We start from the raw sequence: 22,318 nt of genomic DNA on the forward strand, positions 1-22,318 counted from the left end.
TATATCTATTGATTAACTTGAATTAGTCCAACTTTACCTCTATATATTGGAATAGACTTAAGTCAACAACTTCCAACATCAAATTTCTTTTTATTTACATGTTTAGTGTACATAGGTTAAGCCGAAAAGCATAATCATTACGACAAGATAATGCATTCTAATCACTATTTTGGTTCATACACAATGCTTTATAATATTAAATAATACTATTTACAAACATATATACAGTATATGTATGAATGTACAACATCAAGCGCAATTTTCAATGAATGTACTGATATAGTTTATTTGCAAGTTTGCATGATTTGTTACTTAAAATAGAACATACGAAAATAGTTCGTCATGTTTATTCACCCGTGAATTCGTGGAAAGAACTTTTAAGGATTGACGGTCCGGCGAAAAGTTGCCGCAGCTACAAACAAGCGATTTAACCAGTTGCGTTATAATGAACAATGTTTGGATTTAGACATATTTTGTCAAATTAGGTAAGTTAAATGATTTTCATCTGGTTAACTCAATTTTTAAGATACACGCAGTATTGATTTGATGAAGTAAAATCTACTTTAAAAGTTTAACTTATATCTAGCTACACCTTCGTGTATATAAAATTGACATTTATCTTAAGACGAAAGCGGGCTACGTTCGTCTGCTGCACGTCTACATTATAATGTATTGATCGCTAAAAGTATACTTTTTTCTAACCATAAATATATGCTGAATTATGTATCTTTTATAATGCTATATATTGTTATAAAACGCACCCATAATGACATGCTTGTAATTCTTTTAATTGCATGCATAAATTATATTCGAGACTTTGAAATTTGACATAAAAAATAGTATTAGCAAATATGAAATTGAGAAAGTTGTAATTAAAGAGTTGAATGAAAAAAGAAAAGAAATAAATAAAAATTTAAATTTTAGAGTCTGTTCATGAAAGATTTTCAAATATTAAAGCAGTATTCAATCATCAACGATAAAAATATGTTTAATCGTCTGCTTTTTGTTACCAGCAGAAAATTTCCTAAAAACAAATGATATGGAAATGGTTATTCTGTCAAAAAGAAATAAAATGACCTATGGTAATAATTTAAAATATTCTGTTACAAAGAATGTTTAGAAAATGTTTTTTTTTTTTTTTTGTTTTAGTATTTTTTTAACTATTGTTTGCATGTGTTTTCATAATATACATCATGTGATACAATTTTGCAATCTTTGCAATTCTGATGAAATTTGACGCAAAAGTAAAGGTTAAACTTACACATATGCAAGTGTGCCATATTTAGATTACTTCTTGTGCAATGCACTTATATTTTGTTCAATCTTCTGTCAATGTTTTAAGAAAAAAAGAAAAAAAAAACTAGTTTCGTTTTCACGTTCTCCTCTTCATATTATGATGTTATTAATTATTTTGGTGATAATGTCTGTTTGGCAGAACGCCAAATAAACATTGTCAGGTCACAATTGGGTTGATTTTAAAATGTCAGTAAGTGGTAAGAATAGCTTATTGAACTGTTTATAAGAAAGAATTTACAAATTAAAATTGGCTAAAAGCGGCGCATCTGAAATTTACGAAATTGACTTTACTTATTAATTTTCCAAAGTTAATGTGTTACTATTCAGTTGAAATTTTGCAATCCGTTTGGACAAAATACATGTATAATTCGAAACACTTAATTGAGTGTATAATTGTACCTGGTTGATGGACTGAACTAGTTCATTGTACGACATGAGGTCTCAATGGCCAAGTGATGAATTATAAAATGTGAGTGCTCACCTTTTTTGTTTTAACAGAAAGTCATTTTCCACATAGTTTACTTCTTTTCGAATTTAGCACATGGGGGTGCAATTACCAGTATGAAAGTTCTTTAGGTTATGTCTTCTATTTAATTAAAAAAAAAATGGATAATAATTTGAAAAAATACACCCCCTGAAAAAAAAAATGATAAAAAATAAGAAAATAAATAGAAATATATAAAAAAGAATTAAAAATGCGAAAAATTGTCATCCTTGGAACATTTTCTTTTTATTTTTGGTTGTCCTGTTACAACATCAGAAAAAGTACTCATTAGCAATTTGCTTCTTTAATTTTTTTTTGGCAAATAATACAATTATAGTGATTCAATATTTTGTATTAAGTCAAGATACCACTTTGTATACGTTTTGCTACATTTATGGCAATTTATTTCGCATTAAGGTCTGCTTATTTATGTTGATAATCATCTTAAAGCTTTAATGCATTCTCAAAGTATCACTTAACACACATTTGCCTCTTTGAAAAAGGAAAAACAAAAAATAATTTTTGAAGCATAATATGTGCATTTAATAAGTACATGTATTGGTACTTTTCTTTCTTATGTACTTTTATATTTATATGCTTCATGGACCATAATCGCCATAATTTTGGGTTAGTTCAATGTCTTGCTTTAAATTTATTTGTATGTGCTGATGAATGCTTTTATATGTTGTTATCAAGTGATGTGCTTTAGTTTAAAAGCTCTCATATGTTGTCATATCAAGCTCTATAAAATACAAATAACACGTGACTTAACTTGCCATGGGGATTGTTAGCACCGAACTTCTTAAAAACAATCCAAAATAGAACAAACACTACATTGTAAAAAAACATTATTGGATAATCAAAAGAAATTCATGTAAGATAATTTAACTGGTTTGCATATTATTATGATTGTCTTTCTAAAAATAACTTACTGAAAACTCACACAAATTGAAATAAACACTAGCATAAAATATGCAGATGATAGTGCAAAAATTGTTGAAACTTTATGAGTCCATAGTTCTTTTCCATAATTTTAAACATTACCAACTACAAAAATAGAAGTACATGTATTATTAGCAAAACTACTTGACAGACACTTTCAGCGTTAAACCATAACACAATATCTTAAACTGACTTGTTCATATTTCAATTTGGACAAAACCACTCATAAATTTTAAGGTAAATTTTAAAATAAGTCCTGACTAAAAAGCGGACAGTGCAGACCATAATCACATTGCACAGATGTACTGGCTGATCTTGGACTGCACTCGTTGCAATGGCAAAATCAGTCGCCACAACAGGGTTAAGGTTATACTGTAAACAAAATACCACAGTTTCATATAAACAATATAACAATAACTTACAAAAGAGATTTGAGCCTTGTTGTATCTGATTTTTTAGTCAAACAAACTTGAAACATTGTCAAAAACTTGAAATATTATCTTAACGTCTTTGAATGAAGAATGTCGTACGTTTTGTTCTCTCAAAACAATGTAACGGTTATTTGATACTTCACTCTCAAAATAATTTATTTTTTACAAAATAGTTTTATTTTGTGCCTCGTCAGTATATCTTTGTGTAAGATAAAATCAGTTTTGAAGGATGCTGTCACTAATTTTCACATATTGATGGTCTTCTGAAATATGTCCTAAATAGGTAAAATACTATAAACATAATAGACTAAACAAAACAAAAACAAACAAACAAAAAATACAAAAATACAAAAAAAACCAACTGGAATTAATACAAAAGTAAACCACACATTCACGCATATTTAAAACACTCGTCAACAATATACATGCATATATTGTACTACGAACTGACATTCTAAATGGACCGACATGAGACTGTTAAATGTGATATTGTAAATGGTGCATGTTCACGTTCACGTTTTGACACTGTTTTTAATCTTGGCATGGGGTTTACGTGAAATGTATGACTACTTTAGATAGCATAAATTAAACGACGTAAGAATGTTGTTCAACATACCAATTGGAGTGACAAATACATTAATAAAGTCAGACAATATGTAACAAAGCTACTAGTATATAGAATTGTAAAGAATCAAACAGTTACGAATTTCTCACGCAAAAGCAATTATTTAATTCTCTCACTATATTATGTAGAATGACATAATGATAGAAAGAAGTCTGAAAGCTTTTCTTTATCATTGAACAATTAATAAGGCTAACGATATTAAGTGTAGGTTCGTGTTTGTTAAGTCTGCATTAATGAAACTAATAGTTTTCTTGCTAAGCCAAAAACTGTAGAAGGCTCGGCTTTTTTGAGCCTGTTCATGGATAGTAATGGTAAATGCAAGCTAACGTTGATTCACCCCAGCACCGGCTTAAGAAGAATTTAACATTAACTATCAAGAATTTGTCACTAATTGTCACTTATTGATGGTCTTCTGAAATATTATACCAAGATAATGCAACCTATTGTAAGAGAATTCGTGCTTGAGTCCATATAAAAACAATGACAACAAAAGAATAAACGAAATTTCATAAATCTTGTCAAATAATGTCAAATTGTGTTTGCCCTTTCCAATATTTACAGTTAAAATTGTAAAAAAAACTTAATGAGTTCACACTTATTTTTCATAGATGTAGAACTTTTTCCTTCCTTCTCCTTGAAGGCGGTACTTTCACAAGAATAGTATATTTTTACACTCTTGGTTAATTCAGACATACTTTAAGCATATTTTAACATCACGTAGTGCACGTAGAATCAATTGGTATTTCTATAAAACAGTATTGTTCGTTTTTCTTTTATGACTAAAATTTTTGGTAATAAATTTAACACTACCTTCTGAACCAATCCTTAAAATGGATGAAGTGCACTTTACAAATAAATAAGCATTATTTATTTTGACTTTTCATTCATTTGATTATTCATATATTTGAATAAAAACCAAAATATCTAGCACTTGTTATTTGTATGATATCATACATGCTTTTAAATAGCATATTTAGATAATTTTTAACCTTCGTAACTGAAAATGAGAATGAGATTAAGTAAACAATTGAACATTTCAGCAAAAAGTAATATAAACCCTCTTTTATGTATGATATACTGTTACATTTTCGTTTAAAAAAAAGTTGAATAACAGTATTGAATTCAAGGATACGAATGCATGAGAAGAAAACTAAGTAATTTTCCGATTCAGTGGATGCATATAGAAATTATTTCTTTTGTTCATGTATATTTTTAAAAAAAAATGAAGCCAAAATTGAAGTGTTCCATGGCAACTGCTAAAAAATAATCAAATTTAAACATAATCAAATTGAAATGAGAAGCAACAAAACATTTGTATTGATATGCTTGTGTTTATTGCTGGGTTAAATATGGCTTATTGTGATATTGTGGTAAATGACACTTACTTTATCATGATATATGACAATATAATTCATCATGGCATATTTGGCACTCAGTAAGCAACGCATTTAAGTTCAGTCATTGCAATTGTGTGACATATATAACTTAAAGAGTGATTAGATATTGCACCGTCTGACCAATATATCACTCGAAAATATTGTTTGTTTGTGAAATTATCAAGTATTTTAAATGAAATGACTATTATATGTTACTTAAAGAGTGATTAAATGTTGAACTGTCTAACCAATATATCGCTAGGCAATATTGCTTGTTTGTAAAATAATCAATGCTTTCATGAAATTAACTACATAATAAGGTCCTTGCACTTTCGTCATGACATTTGTCTAAATCATCCCAAAAATTAAGCATGCAGTTTTCGGTGTCCCCCTGGGCGCTTTTTCGGCGGTCATTGGTGGCTAGACATTTTCAGAGACAGCCTTTCGTGAACGTTGCAGTCCCTTAATTGGTGGATCTTTCCTGTCACATTTTAATACAACAATAAGCGTTGAAAGGTATCTGAAACATCTTATTTTTCACCTCATGACATTATAAATTAGAAAATGATAAAGTTTCATGTCTGAAAAAGCTTTAAATTTAAAACCTATGAGGCTTTTTTCCCCTTCCAAATGTTTTGTTATTTACTTGTTTAACTATATATTTTGTATTTCGGAACTTTCCAGTTTTCAATATCAAAATGCAGAACATATAAGAATATAATAGAATAAGAACTTTAACCATTAACCTAATGAATTTTTGTAATGAATTTGCCCTCCTTTGAATTAATTTTGTTAGAACAGCCGCTTCAAATGTAATAGATTTCAATAAAAAAGGCCTATACTGGTGGCAAAGACTAATCACTTTCGGTTTCTGGAGGTTTAGAGTCCAATTAATCTTCTTGAGGAAAAAAAACTTTGAAGTCACATATATCTCTAGCCCAGTAGGTCCGTCTATATGTGTGTGTGTGTGTGTGAAAAAGACATTTGATGTATTGAAATGATTGTGTCATAGACTCTTGTTTAGTAGGTTGTCATTGTGTTCTTAACTGATAATTGTGCCCTGTACTGCTTTTTAAAATGAGTTATGTGGAGAAGTTAATAGCTTCATGCTGAGGGTATGATAATTTAAATGATAAACCAAGGGATACTGGTTATTGTTTTAAATTGAGCTATTTTGTCTGGTAATTGATTCAATTCCTGAATGCTTTCGACTCACGTTACGAAGATGATATAATTACTGATCATTTACGTTTTATGTTTAAAAAGAAAAGGAAAAATACTCCAAATTAGCTTTGTCACTTGGACTGTTTGAGAAACGTGATAAAAATCTAGGTCATTTAGCATGTAAACTGCGACATGATACATGTCCTATTGTTTAGAATATGGGCGCACATTGTGAAATGTGAACTTATCTGATAAGCGATACAATAATCTCAGCATATGACTGCAAGTCGATTGTGTGTGTGTGTATCATTTCAGCTTAAAATGTCACGATAAAGTCACCTTGTTTTTGTATTGAACTTTACAGTGGTTGATAAATGTATTGATCTAAGATTACATGTTTTGGTTGACTACATTGCTTAAGGTTGACCTTGGTTTGAAATCTACAAACATGAACATATTTGCATGACATAGACTATTATAGAGTGAATTGATATAGAATTCATCGGCCTTTCATGTAGTAATTTACACTGAACACACATTTTAAACCCCAACCGCGTAAGGTGAGGAATTGTTGCAATATCTTTAGGTAAGATGTTATCCGGAACTATGGAAAATCAGCTTTCTCCTTGACAAGAAAACCTTTTCCATTAAAGTCAAAGTCAAGTTAAAGCTTCACGATGCACTAACGTTCACAACAGATAAGTCAACATGTTGTGTATTTTTTTGAAGTTGAAACTTAAAAAGTTTGTTTGGACACCGGGTTTGCTGGGAAAACCCATTACACTCTTATTTTGTAGTATGTCTAATAGTTTCGACGGTGATATATTTTGTTTTGTTCCCCGGGTTTGCGGGGAAAACGCAAATTACTTGCGTTGTATGTCTTATAGTTTCGAGGGTGATATATTTTGTTTGTACCCCGGGTTTGCTGGGAAAACCCAAAATACTTTTTTAATCCGCAGTAAGTCTTATAGTTTCAAAGTTGTAATATTTAACCCGCTGTTATTTTTTCTAAAATCTGGCTAGAACTGGTAATGAAGCTTCCTACGGGACTTTGATATAGAACGTTTTAGCCTCAAATATAATATAAATACATGTATGTTGATTTTGCTATAACCACACTACTCAAAATAAGCAGTGGGAGTTAATAGGATTTGTTCAGTGTACATAATTATTCATAGCTTTCAAAAAGGTAAAATAATTTAAAACTTTATTTTCTGTACACAAATACTCAAATTCTTAATTTATTCGCAAGAAAGGATAAAATATTTGTTTCATATACCCATTTGAATTCAAGGTTCTAAAACATTCCAAATAATTCTGCATTTAATGAAGTGTAGTGAAAATTTGTAAAATTTATTCATGAAAACTATTAGTCCATGAAATCAAGGAAATCGGCATGTTTGCATTTGCTAAATTTTCAAAAGAGACTTAATTATTAAACAGTTTACTGCGTTTTCTGAATAAGTTAATGGTAATTGATAACTGGTTACTTACCACAGTATTATAATTTTGTCGTTTTTCTTTTGAAAATAAACATGTTACTTTATGTTTCAAATTTAAATTGTGTAGTGTAGATATTGCACAATTCTGCATGAAAGTGTGATACATGGATACGGTTATTTATTGTGGCCGTTGTGTGCAGGTAATTTTATTTTTGCAGCGTAACGCAGCAATATATTGGACATCAGTTTTAAATTTTGAAATTTTAATGTAAGAAGTGTGCGTTCGAACTCGCGATCTCTAATTTTCTCTAATTTTTGTGAGATGGCCTGGCTTTCTGACTAAATTAGAAAGTTTTATTGGAAGTTATCACAGTTAAGTTAAAATAATAATATTTTGTATGTGAATGAAGGCTCTGCAAACGTGCAATGATTAAAAAAAAGAAAGAAATAAAATTATCAAACTCAACAAGTTAAGAACAAGATAGTTAAACTAATATCTTTTTGTCATGTAGCCTAACACTCGGTGTAAATCGGGCTTAGCAACAGTTGACATCGTGTATTATTTATGGATATCAGATTTGAATGTTTATATTCTTTGAACAAACTGCCAGTCTTAAATTTCAAATTTGATATGAATAAGAAAACCACATAAATTAGTTCAGTGCAACGTTAAACTTTACGGTCATTAAATCAGATTAAAATTCTGTATAATAGAAATATAGTGTTTATTAATGTCATTTGTTTAAATCATATCAAATTATTTAAGCATTATCTATGATATTAAACCACCCTTTAATGGTATCTTCCAAACTATGCAAATGTAAATTTTATTATAGTAGGATGCCATACAAAGTATTTGTATTGTATTTAGAGATATAGGGCTTCGTATTGAACACTCTGCTTAAGCCGGTGCTAAGGGGCGTGGAGGAAACTTGCACTTTTCAGTACTGTCCATGACCAAGCTTAATAAAATATAATAAATAACTTAGAACATTGACATATGAATTAAGGGACATTGAGTATTGAGGCAACGATTAGAAATAATTTATGCAATTAAAGTAGACTAGATATGTACTACTTACATGCATTAAATAACTTATAATTACTGAAATATTGTTAAAAATACATATTATACATGTATATGTACAGTAGATACTTTTAATTGCATGTCAAATATGTTACTTTTCTTTTAAGACACGATGAAATTTCTCTGCCTTGCAAAAAACGGCTAGAAAAATTTATGTCCTAGATTTTGTCTCACTAGAAATTATTTATTGCATGCCCAACGCCGTCTCAAGTGATAGCAAATGTGAAATAAATCTAACGTGTATATAGACGAAAAATGTCTACATGCATATTCTCATGCATATCTTCCTTTGTGTTCTTATTTGCTTCTTTGTGTTCTTTTTTGTATCTTAGTGCTCTTTAGATTATATAATCTTAAGTTCACAGTGTTATCTACGTTGTTTAACTAGGCCAGCAACTTGTAGTTTTGATTTTTAGAGCCACTTATACCCACTTTGGCGATATGATTTTTTCTTCACTATCAAATATTGTTTATCAATTACAGTTATTTCTGTAAACTTCTACAATTTCTAATTGTGCAAACAAAGTCACGTGATAATTGTTTGTTAATACCTAATTATCTTAACTGTTATACTTTTAAAATTACTATATTTTTGCATATCTAAATCATTTTTTTGAAAAATACAGACACATCCAGACGCATACAGACACATAGTCTATTAAGTTTCTTATATCCGTCTAACAGAAGCATTTTAGGACAAAACGGAACAGTATATAATATGTACGTCACACCAGGGTGGCGTTCATTTTGTTTACTTAATTTTAATATTTCTTCGTGTGTATGAGAACCTGGGACGAGGCAGTCAGTACATTGAACCTAATGGTACATCTATCAATCAACAAATTTAACGTAACCTTTTGAGAACATGGCTCCACAACTGTTGTCAAGCAAGCAGCTTTAAGTTTAAAGCATAGATCCTTGACCTGTCTTATTCTAAATTATCAGATTTAAAGCATAGATCCTTGACCTGTCTCATTCTAAATTATCAGATAATTGGATACAATAAGACTTTAACCACAACATCTTTTTTTAATAAAAGTGCACATGTCAATGTTTGTGGTTAAATTTATTGTTATTCAAATAAAAGGTCAGAGTAGGGATCTATCAATTAACTTAAACTATCCGTTTGATTATTCTTCACAAATCCCGGTATATTCTCCAGGTCTGTTTATTCATCATACGAAACTGTTTCCATGGGAAACGCATGGTAATTTCCGCTTACGAATTTTGTTTGAATAGACCTAAAATGTCTAGCTGGACCTTGTAGGTTTTTAAGAACAAGGTGTTGTATTTAAACAAGGACAAATATAAACATACTAAAATGTTAAAGATGTAACGATTTGTGACAAATTTTCACATGTACCCAACACACTTTAATAAAACTCAAAGTTTATTGTTCAATAAACCATATAAATAATGTAGGTTTACGCCCATTTACAAAAATGTCAAGATTTTAAAGATAAACTATATTTTACAGGGCAATAAAGTTTGAACCGATGTTTTGGATCATGATTACGCTGACGTAACAATCTACATCTCATTAATTTATGAGCCGCGTCACGACAAAACCAACATAATGGGTTTGCGACCAGCATGGGTCCAGACCAGCCTGCGCATCCGCGCAGTCTGATCAGGATCCATGATATTCGCTTACCAACTCTATTACAGGTGGAGAAACTGACAGCGAACAGCATGGATCCTGACCAGACTGCGCGGATGCGCAGGCTGGTTTGGATCCACGCTGGTCGCAAACCCATTATGTTGGTTTTGTCGTGACGCGGCTCAAATTTTACTCATTAATTTCTGCTATACTTAAACAAATATTATATTTTTCATTGCATAATTATCATAACATTAAGAGTTCATTTAGGTCAGACTACGGTATTAATTTTCCCATAGATTTCAGTATATGAAATGGTATATATGAAATGACCACTAAATCAACCTTAAAATTGAGTTTTTATGCTAAAGATGTGATTTTTCTAGAAGAATGACATGCCTGACACATTAAACCGATCTTGTTATATAGTGTTGATCGGCCAAAATTCTCGCAAAATTTCCTCCAAGAGGTTTCCCCCCTTTTCACTAAAATTTTCTGCTGGTCACAGAACTGACATATACTTTTTTTTTTAAAATGCAAATATCCAAAATGAGAAATTATCCTAGACACTTATGAAACAGTTCATTTTCTTAAGAAAACAATGCAGTGTTAGTTTCTAAAGTAATTTTTATACTTGCAAACATTACATTTTCATCCAACATGAAAGTGCAAAATCAGTTCTCATATTTCGAGATATATATTGCTTGAAAGTGCAAAATCAGTTATCATTTTCCAGATATATCTTGCTTGAAAGTGCAAAATCAGTTATCTTTTTTAAACATTAATCTTTCTTCAAAGCGTATGCAGATTTTTATAATAAAATAGTATTTTAATGTTTATAAAGAGTAAAATTATGTTGTTTTGGTTGATTCTAAAAATAATTTTGTAACAAGAATGTCTCTTTTTTTAAATTTAATACACGTGAATTTTGTAAATAAACAGTATAAAATGTTGACTCCGGAACAAAATATTCTCTTGCTAAATTTTTATTAGGGGTTTTATAGTAATGATTTTTGAATGCATCATTGCCTGTTAAGAAAAGTATAATCATATTTCTTTCATACAGGTATTTTAAAGGTATTCTTTAACAAAGTTTCAAACAAAAATTGTGTAAACCACAGGCAACAAATATGAGCCGCGTCACGACAAAACCAACATAATGGGTGTGCGACCAGCATGGATCCAGACCAGCCTGCGCCTCCGCATCTTAAGGATCCATGCAGTTCGCTTACAAACCCTTTAGCAAGTAGGGAAACTGATAGCGAACAGCATGGATCCTGATCAGACTGCTCGGATGCGCAGGCTGGTCTGGATCCATGCTGGTCGCAAACGCATTATGTTGGTTTTGTCATGACGCGGCTCATATGTAGCTGTATACATTGTAAGCGTTTTAGTTTGCCAAATTTTATGAATCAGTTTATTTGAATTTTTTTATGTTGTGCATTTATACGGTAATAGGAAAGCGATACCTCAATATATTTAAGTGCGATTTTATATAAAATTGATGATATTGCATGTCATTTTAATGTGCAAGTGTCATGTATCAAATTTATTCACATATCTGTCATAAAACCGGTCTATAATAATGTTATATAATGCACCGAACGTAAAAGGAGAAACGACGCGCGGAAAAAAAAACCCATACAATACGCGTCAGTTCTCAGACATAATCTAAATGACATAAGCATAGTCACAGTACATTAATAGATGCATAGTACATGGACATTTAAACTCAAGTGTTTTCACCATGTTTTTTCTATCCTGTGGTCTATATGCAAATCTTTTTTTTAAAACTTATTTAGTGTATTCAGAAAATATATATTAAAAACAAACAATAAATCCACCATAGAATACAAGCAAACAATAACAATGTGTGCTTCTTTAATAGTATTTTCTTGTGGTAAAAGGAAAGCTGTTCAAACGGACACCATTAAGGTTTTATTGCAGGAGGGGACTTGGAAATATTTGTTCGAGATTTTCACACCCATTGGTGGAGATCTACACAAATAACTTGTGTGCAAAATTTAAGAGCCTTTGATTATTCCATTTGTTTTTTATTATGCATAATGGTCTCAAATGAAGCGTTTAAACACTTTTAACTTTAACGAACAAAGAAGCCCACTAAAAATTAATTTGCAATTTTGCTCTAATTCTATTCCTTTAATATCGTTTTTTACATGTACCACATTTTTAAGTGACAATGTTGATCTGTGTAAGATTATCAACTTTTATGTTATTTTATGGCTTATTGACATCAGCGGGGCTCCCTAACACCGGCTAACAGTTGAACTGTTGATGCTCCTTGATATTCCTACTTGAAATATTGTTTATAGCAGGCTTTTATCTCCTTGAGTACAAAGTCACAGGGATATTTAGATTCACAAACTGTTTTGCGTTGTAAAATGTTCATTTGATACCTGATGACTGGTGATTTAATTTCCTTGATAACATTGTTGAGGAGTCAATAGCATGCAAACTAGTTTATTTATATGTACTAAAAACTTGTTTATGTCTAAGGTTTTGTTTGGGAACATTAAAGGGAAAATTTAGCTTAACCATCATTAATAGATTAAGAGGTTTTTGGTAAACACTACTTTACAGTATTAATTTGAAATGTATTTGGGTTGATTCTGTTTTGAATTTAGAACCTTTGTTTACGTGTGGTGTTTTAGGTCGATTCTGCATTGCAATTGGAACCTTTATTAGCTTTCGGGGTTTGGGTCGATTCTGCTTTGAAATTAAAACCTTTTTAAACGTGTAGGGTTTTGGGTCAATTCTGCATTGAAAATGGAACATCTGTTAACGTGTGGGGTTTTTGATCGATTCTACTTTGAAATTGGAACCTTTGTTAACTTGTGGGGTTTGGGGTAGATTCTACTTTGAAATTGGAACCTTTGTTAACTTGCGGGGTTTGGGGTAGATTCTGCTTTGAAATTGGAACCTTTGTTAACTTGTGGGGTTTAGGGTAGATTCTGATTTGAAATTGGAATCTTTGTTTATCTTGTGGAATTACGAGTCGATTTTACTTTGAATTTGGAACCTTTGTTAAATCGAGTGGTTTAGTGGCCAACTACTACTACAATACAATACAGTCTTAATTGTAGTCTATCAAGACTGCATAGAAATACCGACTGGTCTCGCCCTATACTGGTGGCATAAATAAGTTACTATCACCGGCTGGTATGTATAGTTATAGCCTTGTATCCTTTAATCAACAAGAATTGCATTGAGCAAGAACCATGCATAAATTCATTGTCATTACCCCATACGACTCCTTATCTGTCAAGGTTATGTTGTGTTTCACCTAAGCATGCAAACTTTTTTTTTATTTTCATTAAAAAGTTGAAAACTTTAACAATGTTAACACCACAAATTAAAGTACACATTTATGAAAAGGTTTGTGGTTCAGTTATAGACGATCTTTCTAGAGAAAAAAAACATGTGTCATCAAATCTTGAATTTAACAAAAATGTCATTTTAGATACGCACTAAAATGTTAAATTAACCTTGAAGTGACATGCTCTCATTTTAATTTCTCAAAACCTGTTAAGTTACAGTTTCCCAATAATAACTCATTTGCCTTATATATGAACCATTTATCGCTACTTTATACTTTATAGGTATAATCCGAGTGAGTTAGTATTTTGTATTGAAATCAAAATACTACATTGCTTACATTTTGGTACCTTTACAGGCATTATTGCATATTCAACGGTGCTTTCTGCAGTTATTTTATACATTAGATACTCTTAATTCATTATCAAAATATTATTAAAAAACACATCTGACCTTTCTAAATAATTGAAAAAAATGATTGATTTCTGAGGCATAATGTGCATTTAAAACTTTATTTCATTTGATTGACAAAACTGTATATACATGTAAATGCATTAAATTTAGGCAATATATGAACTGATATTTTTGTTTGAATTTTTGGCAAGCATTTCTGATCTTGCAATATTTCAAAATATTTTTATGGTTATTCATGGTTTGTGCATGACAATGTAATATGAGAAGTTCAAGGACGTTTAACTTGACTAACGTGATTACAGAGTAATAGGACAAAGTTCTTTACTTTTTTTCGACTTATATTTTGTGCATATCTATTCTTTAGGTGCAACTGTCCTTTTTTCAGTATAAGAATAGAACTTCATGTCCTATATTAGAATAACCTACGAAACAGGTTTATAACAATGCGATATGTATGTATCGTATGCAATTTTTACCAGGCCCACTTGAAATCTAAACCCAAGGTCACATCTGGAATGCTTTTTAAGTTAAAAAATCTAACGCATTGATATGACGGGCTGTCTTTAACCAATAAAATGGAAAAAGTTAACATGAAATCTCGCATAGTTTACATATTTGTGACCACTTTTTGACCTATTTCAAATATAATAAAATATATTTGCATTTATTAAGAGTAATCTTTAAATAGATATTTTAAACCACAACATTTAACCATATAATGCTATCGATTCCGATTACCTCTAAGGGTTAAGGCATCAGAATTGCAGCCACCGTTTAACCTTGCGCGATTGTAAATAGCGACTAAATGGGTTCGAATTACTGGAGTCTATGCATCTCTTAGCTCCAGCAGGTGAGATGGTTTTGACCCTTATTTTGTTTTAAGCTTGTAACACCTGAGGTTACTCAAGCGCTATATGATATAAATTGTGCTGATGCGCCGTTATACCGAAAATAATTATATGTTTCTACTTTACATATCGCAATATGAATTATTCATCTAGTATTTCTTTTGAAAATAAATCCAAACAAAGAGCAGAACCTGCTTATAACATATTTGATAAATGAATGGTAAAGACTATAGATTTAGAAAATTGAGTTAAATTTCTTTGGAATTTCTAAGGTAATATCCCGTTCTGATGATTTTAGAAAAAAAAGAACTGAGGAGATGGTTATACATGGGACTTGAGCTAATAAAATGAACTTTATCCTTCCATGGTTGTATTTGTTGGAAGGACACTTGCCTCGCATTGTACTTAAAACTCTTCATAATTGATTGGATCTTATTTCAAAAGTGATTTTTAAAACTAAGTCAGTAAGTTAGTTTGTTTTGGTTATTCCAGTTTTTATGCCGATTTTAACATATTGTTTGGTCATATCTTGTAGGCCGATCCACCTTACAGGTTTTCCAGAATAACTAACTACTCTTTTCTCCGTAATTGACCGGCTACTTATCCCACAAAACTTCTGAATCAGCGGTGAGAGACAAATGAATAAATGGCTCTATGTCTTAGATTGATTGTCGCCTTGCCCGAAGATTAATCTAATGACCCTCGATCAATTATCCGATGCTCTCCCTATTGAGATAAGCGGGCGGACTCAAATACAAAAAAGTTGAACAGCAGATATATAGATAGTTCAGTCAGATGATCTAAAAGTGGTCTCATATAGTGATTATGATTTTTTTCTATTACATGGTAAAACTTTTTTTCTTCAGATGTCTTAGTTCACAATGGCGGGTTGGATGAACGATAGTTGGCCAATGCAATACCTTATACCAGAAACTCGACAGGAACTTGCCGATAGACTAGATGTCGTTTCACCACTTGGTCTTGGTTACCCTATGTTTGCAGCTGCACTTCGTATAAATAACCGTCAGGCTTATATAACAAGAGACATAGAACTTATTAGGGTAAAAGCAAATAAGTATTTTTTTAGATTACACACTTGTGAATGTCACATGCTTAAGTGCAAACCATCTCCATCTTAGAAATCAGTTGGTCGCGTGACAAATAACTTTTGTCTTATACTTTGTATTGTCGCTATGAAACAGTCTGTGTTACATTTTTCATGTGTAAAAAGTGATTGTAATGAGTATTTTGCCTTTTCTCTGCTAACTTTAGAGTGATAGTGACAAATTACCGACACTCTGAATTGTTATCCGTGTGTTTCTTAAAGCTGTACATAAAACCATGTTCATTATACAAATAGTTTTGCTGATGCAACACATTACGGACTTGAAACAGAAATTGATCAGAAATTGAAAAATGTAAAATGAATGTATTTTGAAAAAAGGTAAATGTAAATAAACGGGCCTTAAACGTGGTTCAAAAAAAAAAAAAGAAATTGATCACCCAGCATTGCAAATATTTTCATTGATTAATTGGATATTATTTTAGGTACGGAGCCAGCCTGGAAGTCCAACATTGGCCCTGTTGCTAGACTTCGAGCAAAGAGGTGGAACTCTTCAGGCAGTTCAAAGTGCCTTGGAAAGAATTGGACATGTTGCTTCAAGCATTATTCCTACATATCTTACAAGTAAGATTTGTATTTACTAGAGTAAGGAAAAAACTAAAACCTATATCATATGTAAGACCAATTATTAAAAATCACACTGAATATCATTTGTAATATTAATATATATTCATAAAGATCTGGAATAGAGGTGGTCCCTCGGGAGCAATAGGCAATAAAATCAATTATATTAAATTAAAATTGCAGACCCGAGATAGAAACGCTTATAAATTTGTCTAGATTCAAATTTTTAGTCCATCTGTTTGTAGGAAGCACTAACTATAAATTTGTGAATGGAAATTGTTTTGAATTTTGTTTCGAAAAACTGATTCATTTGTTTCAGCTCTTTCTATGCAATTAGAAAATGTACAAGCCTCTCAGTCTAGGGTTGACAACGGAATATATCCATCAACGCCGAATAGTGGTTTTCAAAATACTGAATTCACACCATGCAACTGTCCAAGATGCCAAACTCAAGACCAATCCTCATATGAACGATCAAATACAGAAGTGTCTGAACAAAGCGTCCCTAGAGATTCAGCAAAGATTGAATCTTCTAAAGCTACAAAGAGGGTAAAACGAAAGGTACGGACATCTAGATCTTCAACTGGTGATCCTAGTATAGACTCATTTCCTCCAAATGGAAGAAAGTATGTAGTTGAAACTTTACCCGGAGAAACAAGGTGTCCACCGAGGGTGTCTTGTGATTGCGATGAATGTAGGTTACGTTCAGATCCAGACCAAACCCAACGATTTACTCTTGAGAGTCATCCAAAAATTGAATGTGTTTTAAGAAATGACCTAATGCGACAGTCATCACACAATACAGGACACTTAGAAAGCGGATTGTCACAGCTTTATTTGGATTCTGATGAAAGTGAAGATATATCAGTTGAAAGTTCTGATGAAACATTTGTGAAAAGTGCCTTAACTGAATCACAAAGTACGGATAGAGTTAGAGAGTCGGTACAAAATGCCCCACTTGAAAATCTTGCAAAAAACGGTAATAAATTATGTTCCAGGTCTGATAATGGAAAACATAGACTCGGTGAAATGCCAGAAAGTTGCCCAGTTTGTAGAAACCATGTAGGAGCTATACCTAAGGATAGATCAAAGACAAGAAACAATTCTATTACTTATAAAAACGAACAACAAGACGCAGATCTAAGGAAATCGTGGCATGGAACATCGAAAAACAAACCTGATGAAATGTTGAAATCATGGTCCGACTCCTCACTAAGCCCCACACAACATTTTAAAACGAACACGCATAAACAAAATCATGACAATCCAATAGATGAAACAATTTATAGCAGAATATCGCAAGGATCAAGTGGTCCAAGGAGTGCACGAAGTTCTGTCGGTGGCAATGATTCTGTCCATGAAGTTTATCAAAACAACTTAGAATCAGCAGGTGGTGTGAGAAACAATTTAGATGACTCAAGGAACATTGTACCAAGTGATTCTTCTAACTCCACAGGTGTTCAGAATCAAGCGCCTGCTGCACGCATAAGAACGATATCCAGTAATTCAAATGACAGTGCATCGGATGATAATTCTAATGCTACTTCTTTTAATCCATGGGTGCCTTTCTCGAATGCTGAAAGTGATCAACACAGAGGAAGATCTGCAATGAACGGTCAACGAGGGCCTAAAGTATTTGTTACATACGCATGGAATGGAAATACCGATTCAGATTCCTTTATAAAAGAAGTGGTTGAGATGTGTATTGCTCTACGTAATGTGGGTGTCAGAACAAAAATAGACATGGATGATAGTTCATATTATGCATTGAGGCTTAACAAACTGGACTGGATAGAACGAAACGTGCGAGAGGTAGGGGACTATATATTTTTTCAAGAATACAAATTCGAGCTTTACAATGATCAAAACTTTACTTAATCTTTGATTATTTATTCTTTGATTAAGTAAATGTAGTTTGCTTGGTTTGTTCTTCGGTAATCAATTGTAATATGAAAAAATATTTAGTCATTTGCTTATAAGCATTGTTGAATAAGTAAAATCGTGCAAAGATACATTATAATTTAGATATCATCTTCTGTTGTAGGCTAAATACATAATTGTATGTATTACTCCAACCTATAGAGCTGATATAGAACCTGTTCCAACTAACAGTAACCAGGCCTCACCGAGGACCAGTCAGTTAAATGCTAGATACATTTTTGATATGCTGCGTGGAGAGTATTATAACAACTCGTCACAAAACAGGAGAATTATCCCTGTGATATTTCCAAATCACCGCACTACTCACGAACACATACCTACTTGTATGCGCTCCACACTTATTTATGAATATCCTAACTGTATTGCACAAATAATTGAAGCAATATTGGGTCATGGTAGGTATAGACCTTCGTGATTATTATGTAAGTGTGGAAACTTTGCTCCAGAACCAACTTATCATTGGAGACCTTGCTCAAAGCGGACAATTCGGACATTGTTTATGATGTTAAAGACTTGCTCAAAGCGGACAATTCGGACACTGTTTGTGATGTTAAAGACTGGCTCAAAGCAGATGATTAGGACGGGCATTTGGTACGATTTTCTAGATTCCACCAGATAATTGTAAAGCTCTCAATTTTTTAAAGTGCTAAACTGGTAGACAATAACATTATTTTGTTTTGCTACGTCAAACTTTTCTTGAATTGGCAACGTGTAAATTTTTTCTTTATTGACATAGACAGATAAAATGCTGTAAATATATTAAAGTTGTAAACATATTAAAGGAAAACACAGTGTTATAACGTTGGATGGACTATATTGAAAAAAAAATATTTATATTACAAGATATTTTTACAAAAGAAACAAAACAACAAACAAAAAACCATCACGGATTAAAGGACGAGGTTAAAATTCAGTAATTTCTACTTTTAGTTTCTTTGAATTAATATGGTTGATATCAAGCAAACATTTATTTTTTCGAAATTTCCGAAAATTAGCAAAATGTAATCTTCACTAAAATTTCTGATTGTAAAGTACCGGAGATGGTGTTAACAAGTCAAATTTAATTATTACTTTCACAGACTTTTTTGCAAATTGTTTTTCTTTTTTTAGATAAATCGATATACTATGCTCATCCATGTGTAAAATATTTAAATCGTAAAAGTGTATTGAAATCTATGAATTTCTTACTGAATATGTCTAAGATTAATAAAAGAATGTACAAACAAAATGTATGGGAAGCTGCATTCCCTATTACAAGTCAAAAGCTGATCATTTCTTTAAAAGATGCCAGTTTTTTTAATAACACAATATATATATGTATACTGTGACAGCCTATAGTGAGTAGAGTTTTAAACATAACGTATCAACTTTGTATTAAGTCAAAACATATGTTATTCTATATTTACTAAGTGACTGTGCAGTTATTATCAATAACGCCTATTTTATCAAATTTGAGAATAGTATATATTAAACATAATCTATTGGCAAATACCCCAAAAGTACACCTCGCTTTAAAAGCTATTCAGTAGGGTACAGTCTAAAGAGCTTTTGAAAATGCTTGGTAGATTATAATTATCTTTTATAAAGTTAAATTTCCCACATTGATGAATGTGTTTTGTTTTTGTATGAGATGATTCCCATTTCTCTTTTCCAAAAAAACCGCTAGATCTTTTTACAACGTATCATCAAGGATTTTTTTCTTATGGTCTCTCCATAAATGCTGAATCATTTTCATGATTTTGTTTTGTCGTCGCCACAACAGGACGAAATTTATACCTCGTAAAATTATTTCAACTCGATTAGTCAGATTATTTGGCATATCTCTTAACAGAAATATTAAATTTAAATTTATTTTTTTCTGAATGAATAACGAAGTCAGATACATGTATATGCTAAACCTTTTGAAAAGAAGACTGACTATCAAAGCGTATGTATAAGCAATAAAATTTTTAGTTTGAATGACATTAATAGCTTGAATGACTTTGAAAGACCGAATGACCTTAAAATAAGTTTAAGGCATAATAAATTTTAGATCAAGGCAATATGCAATTTTTTATTTGAAAAAAAAAGCTATTTTTGTGAAAACAGTGAACATGTATTATGTTTGGCGATTATTTTCGTGGTATATTTCCCTGGTTTTAGCTTTATATTATTTTACGCCTATTTCAGAATATCACAAATATACTTACATTATGTTAAAAAGTAAGCAATAAGAAGTCTTGCCTGACTGAAAAAATAAGTAAACTAAAACAGGAGCACCGCACACGGTGTAAGCGTTTCTCTTACAAGGGCAATAACTATCAATAATCAAGTTTAACATTACATCATAATTATACCTTTTAGAATATGTTAGAATATTTGGCAAGTGTCCCTTGTCATGAAACACAAGTATTCCAAGTTTCATGATAATACTTTTTATAGTTTATGCAGGCAATTTTGACAAAATAATCTTATTTTAAAAAATGCATAACTCGAAAGATATAGCTTTTAGAATGATACACGTCTTACAACTGCACCTTGTTATGATCGGCAAGCATTCTTAGTTACATGTTGATACCTATCAAAACGTTTGAAAAATGGGCAACACTCACATTAAAAAGTTGTGCACGACGACGACGACGAAGCGATCATAATAGTTCGATTTCTTCGAAATATATGAGCCAATAATGTCAGTGATACTAATGACAATGCTGGACTTTGTCCACGATATAAAACCTTTTCAATAACAAGCTATTTTCCTGTTATTTGTTGGCGTCCAGTTATATAAAAATGCCTTTTTATGTTAGCTAACCGACTGAATTAATAAGTATATAAAATGATAATAGTATGCATTAACTTTAAGAAAATATTACGGTAATGGTGAAATTGTATCAGGATTTATGATCATATGAAACGCTGAATTTCGCGTGAGACACGGTGGATACGGTGTTTGATTGTTTAATGAGTTAATATTTTCTCAACATGAATTTCATGCTTTTGTTGTGGCAAGAGGTATCCACTTTCAATAGGATGCCGATAGACATGACAAGGTTTTTGTATAAATGAAATGGTATACCCATAGACATGTCGAATAACTTTGTTAGCTATTTCATTTGCATGTTTTGTGTAAACTGTTTTAATTTCCTTGTCAGTGACGTACATTGACATAATGACATTTTCTTATAGTGAACATACAAGATGCCATTTTTCTATTGAAGAATGCTGTTTTTTTTAAATTAGAAATAGTAATTAAGATCTTAGGGTTTTTTGTGTTTCTTTTTTGTGTGTTTTTTGTTTTGTTTTGTTATTTTTTTTTTAATTGAAGAAAATATTTTCTAAAATTAGAAATTATAATATAAGATTCTTGATTTTTTGTTTTGTTTTTTCTTTACATATTCCTTTTTTAAAATATATCTTTATTTGATTGTTTAAATGTAAATATAGTATATATATAATGTATGTTTCTTAAATGGCTGGACCATTTATATTGTTAAAACATTCAAATGATTTATTTGTATATCTCAATGATAAAATCACTTTATTCTTTATGCCTCATATACATGTATGTAAATACATTTAAAGACATTTAATGCCCCTAATTTCAAGCAATGTTTCCAAAAAACGCCAAAAGCGCTATTTTTAGAAAATTGCATAGGTGTTGTTTTC

The 22,318-nt window shown here is 31.3% G+C and overlaps 1 protein-coding gene across 1 annotated transcript; it reads left to right on the plus strand.

Moving 5' to 3' along the window:
• Positions 1–352: 352 nt before the first annotated feature.
• LOC132724571 (uncharacterized) lies at positions 353–21,511 on the plus strand. The gene is made up of 5 exons (XM_060709449.1): positions 353–485; positions 15,912–16,106; positions 16,594–16,732; positions 17,052–18,544; positions 18,777–21,511. The coding sequence occupies exons 2-5, from the start codon at positions 15,927–15,929 to the stop codon at positions 19,086–19,088; spliced, it is 2,124 nt and encodes a 707-aa protein (XP_060565432.1). The 5' UTR covers positions 353–485; positions 15,912–15,926; the 3' UTR covers positions 19,089–21,511.
• Positions 21,512–22,318: the final 807 nt, after the last annotated feature.

Source organism: Ruditapes philippinarum, unplaced genomic scaffold (genome assembly GCF_026571515.1).
Source record: "Ruditapes philippinarum isolate M1 unplaced genomic scaffold, ASM2657151v2 ctg3320_1_1_1_1, whole genome shotgun sequence".
Lineage (NCBI taxonomy): Eukaryota > Metazoa > Mollusca > Bivalvia > Venerida > Veneridae > Ruditapes > Ruditapes philippinarum.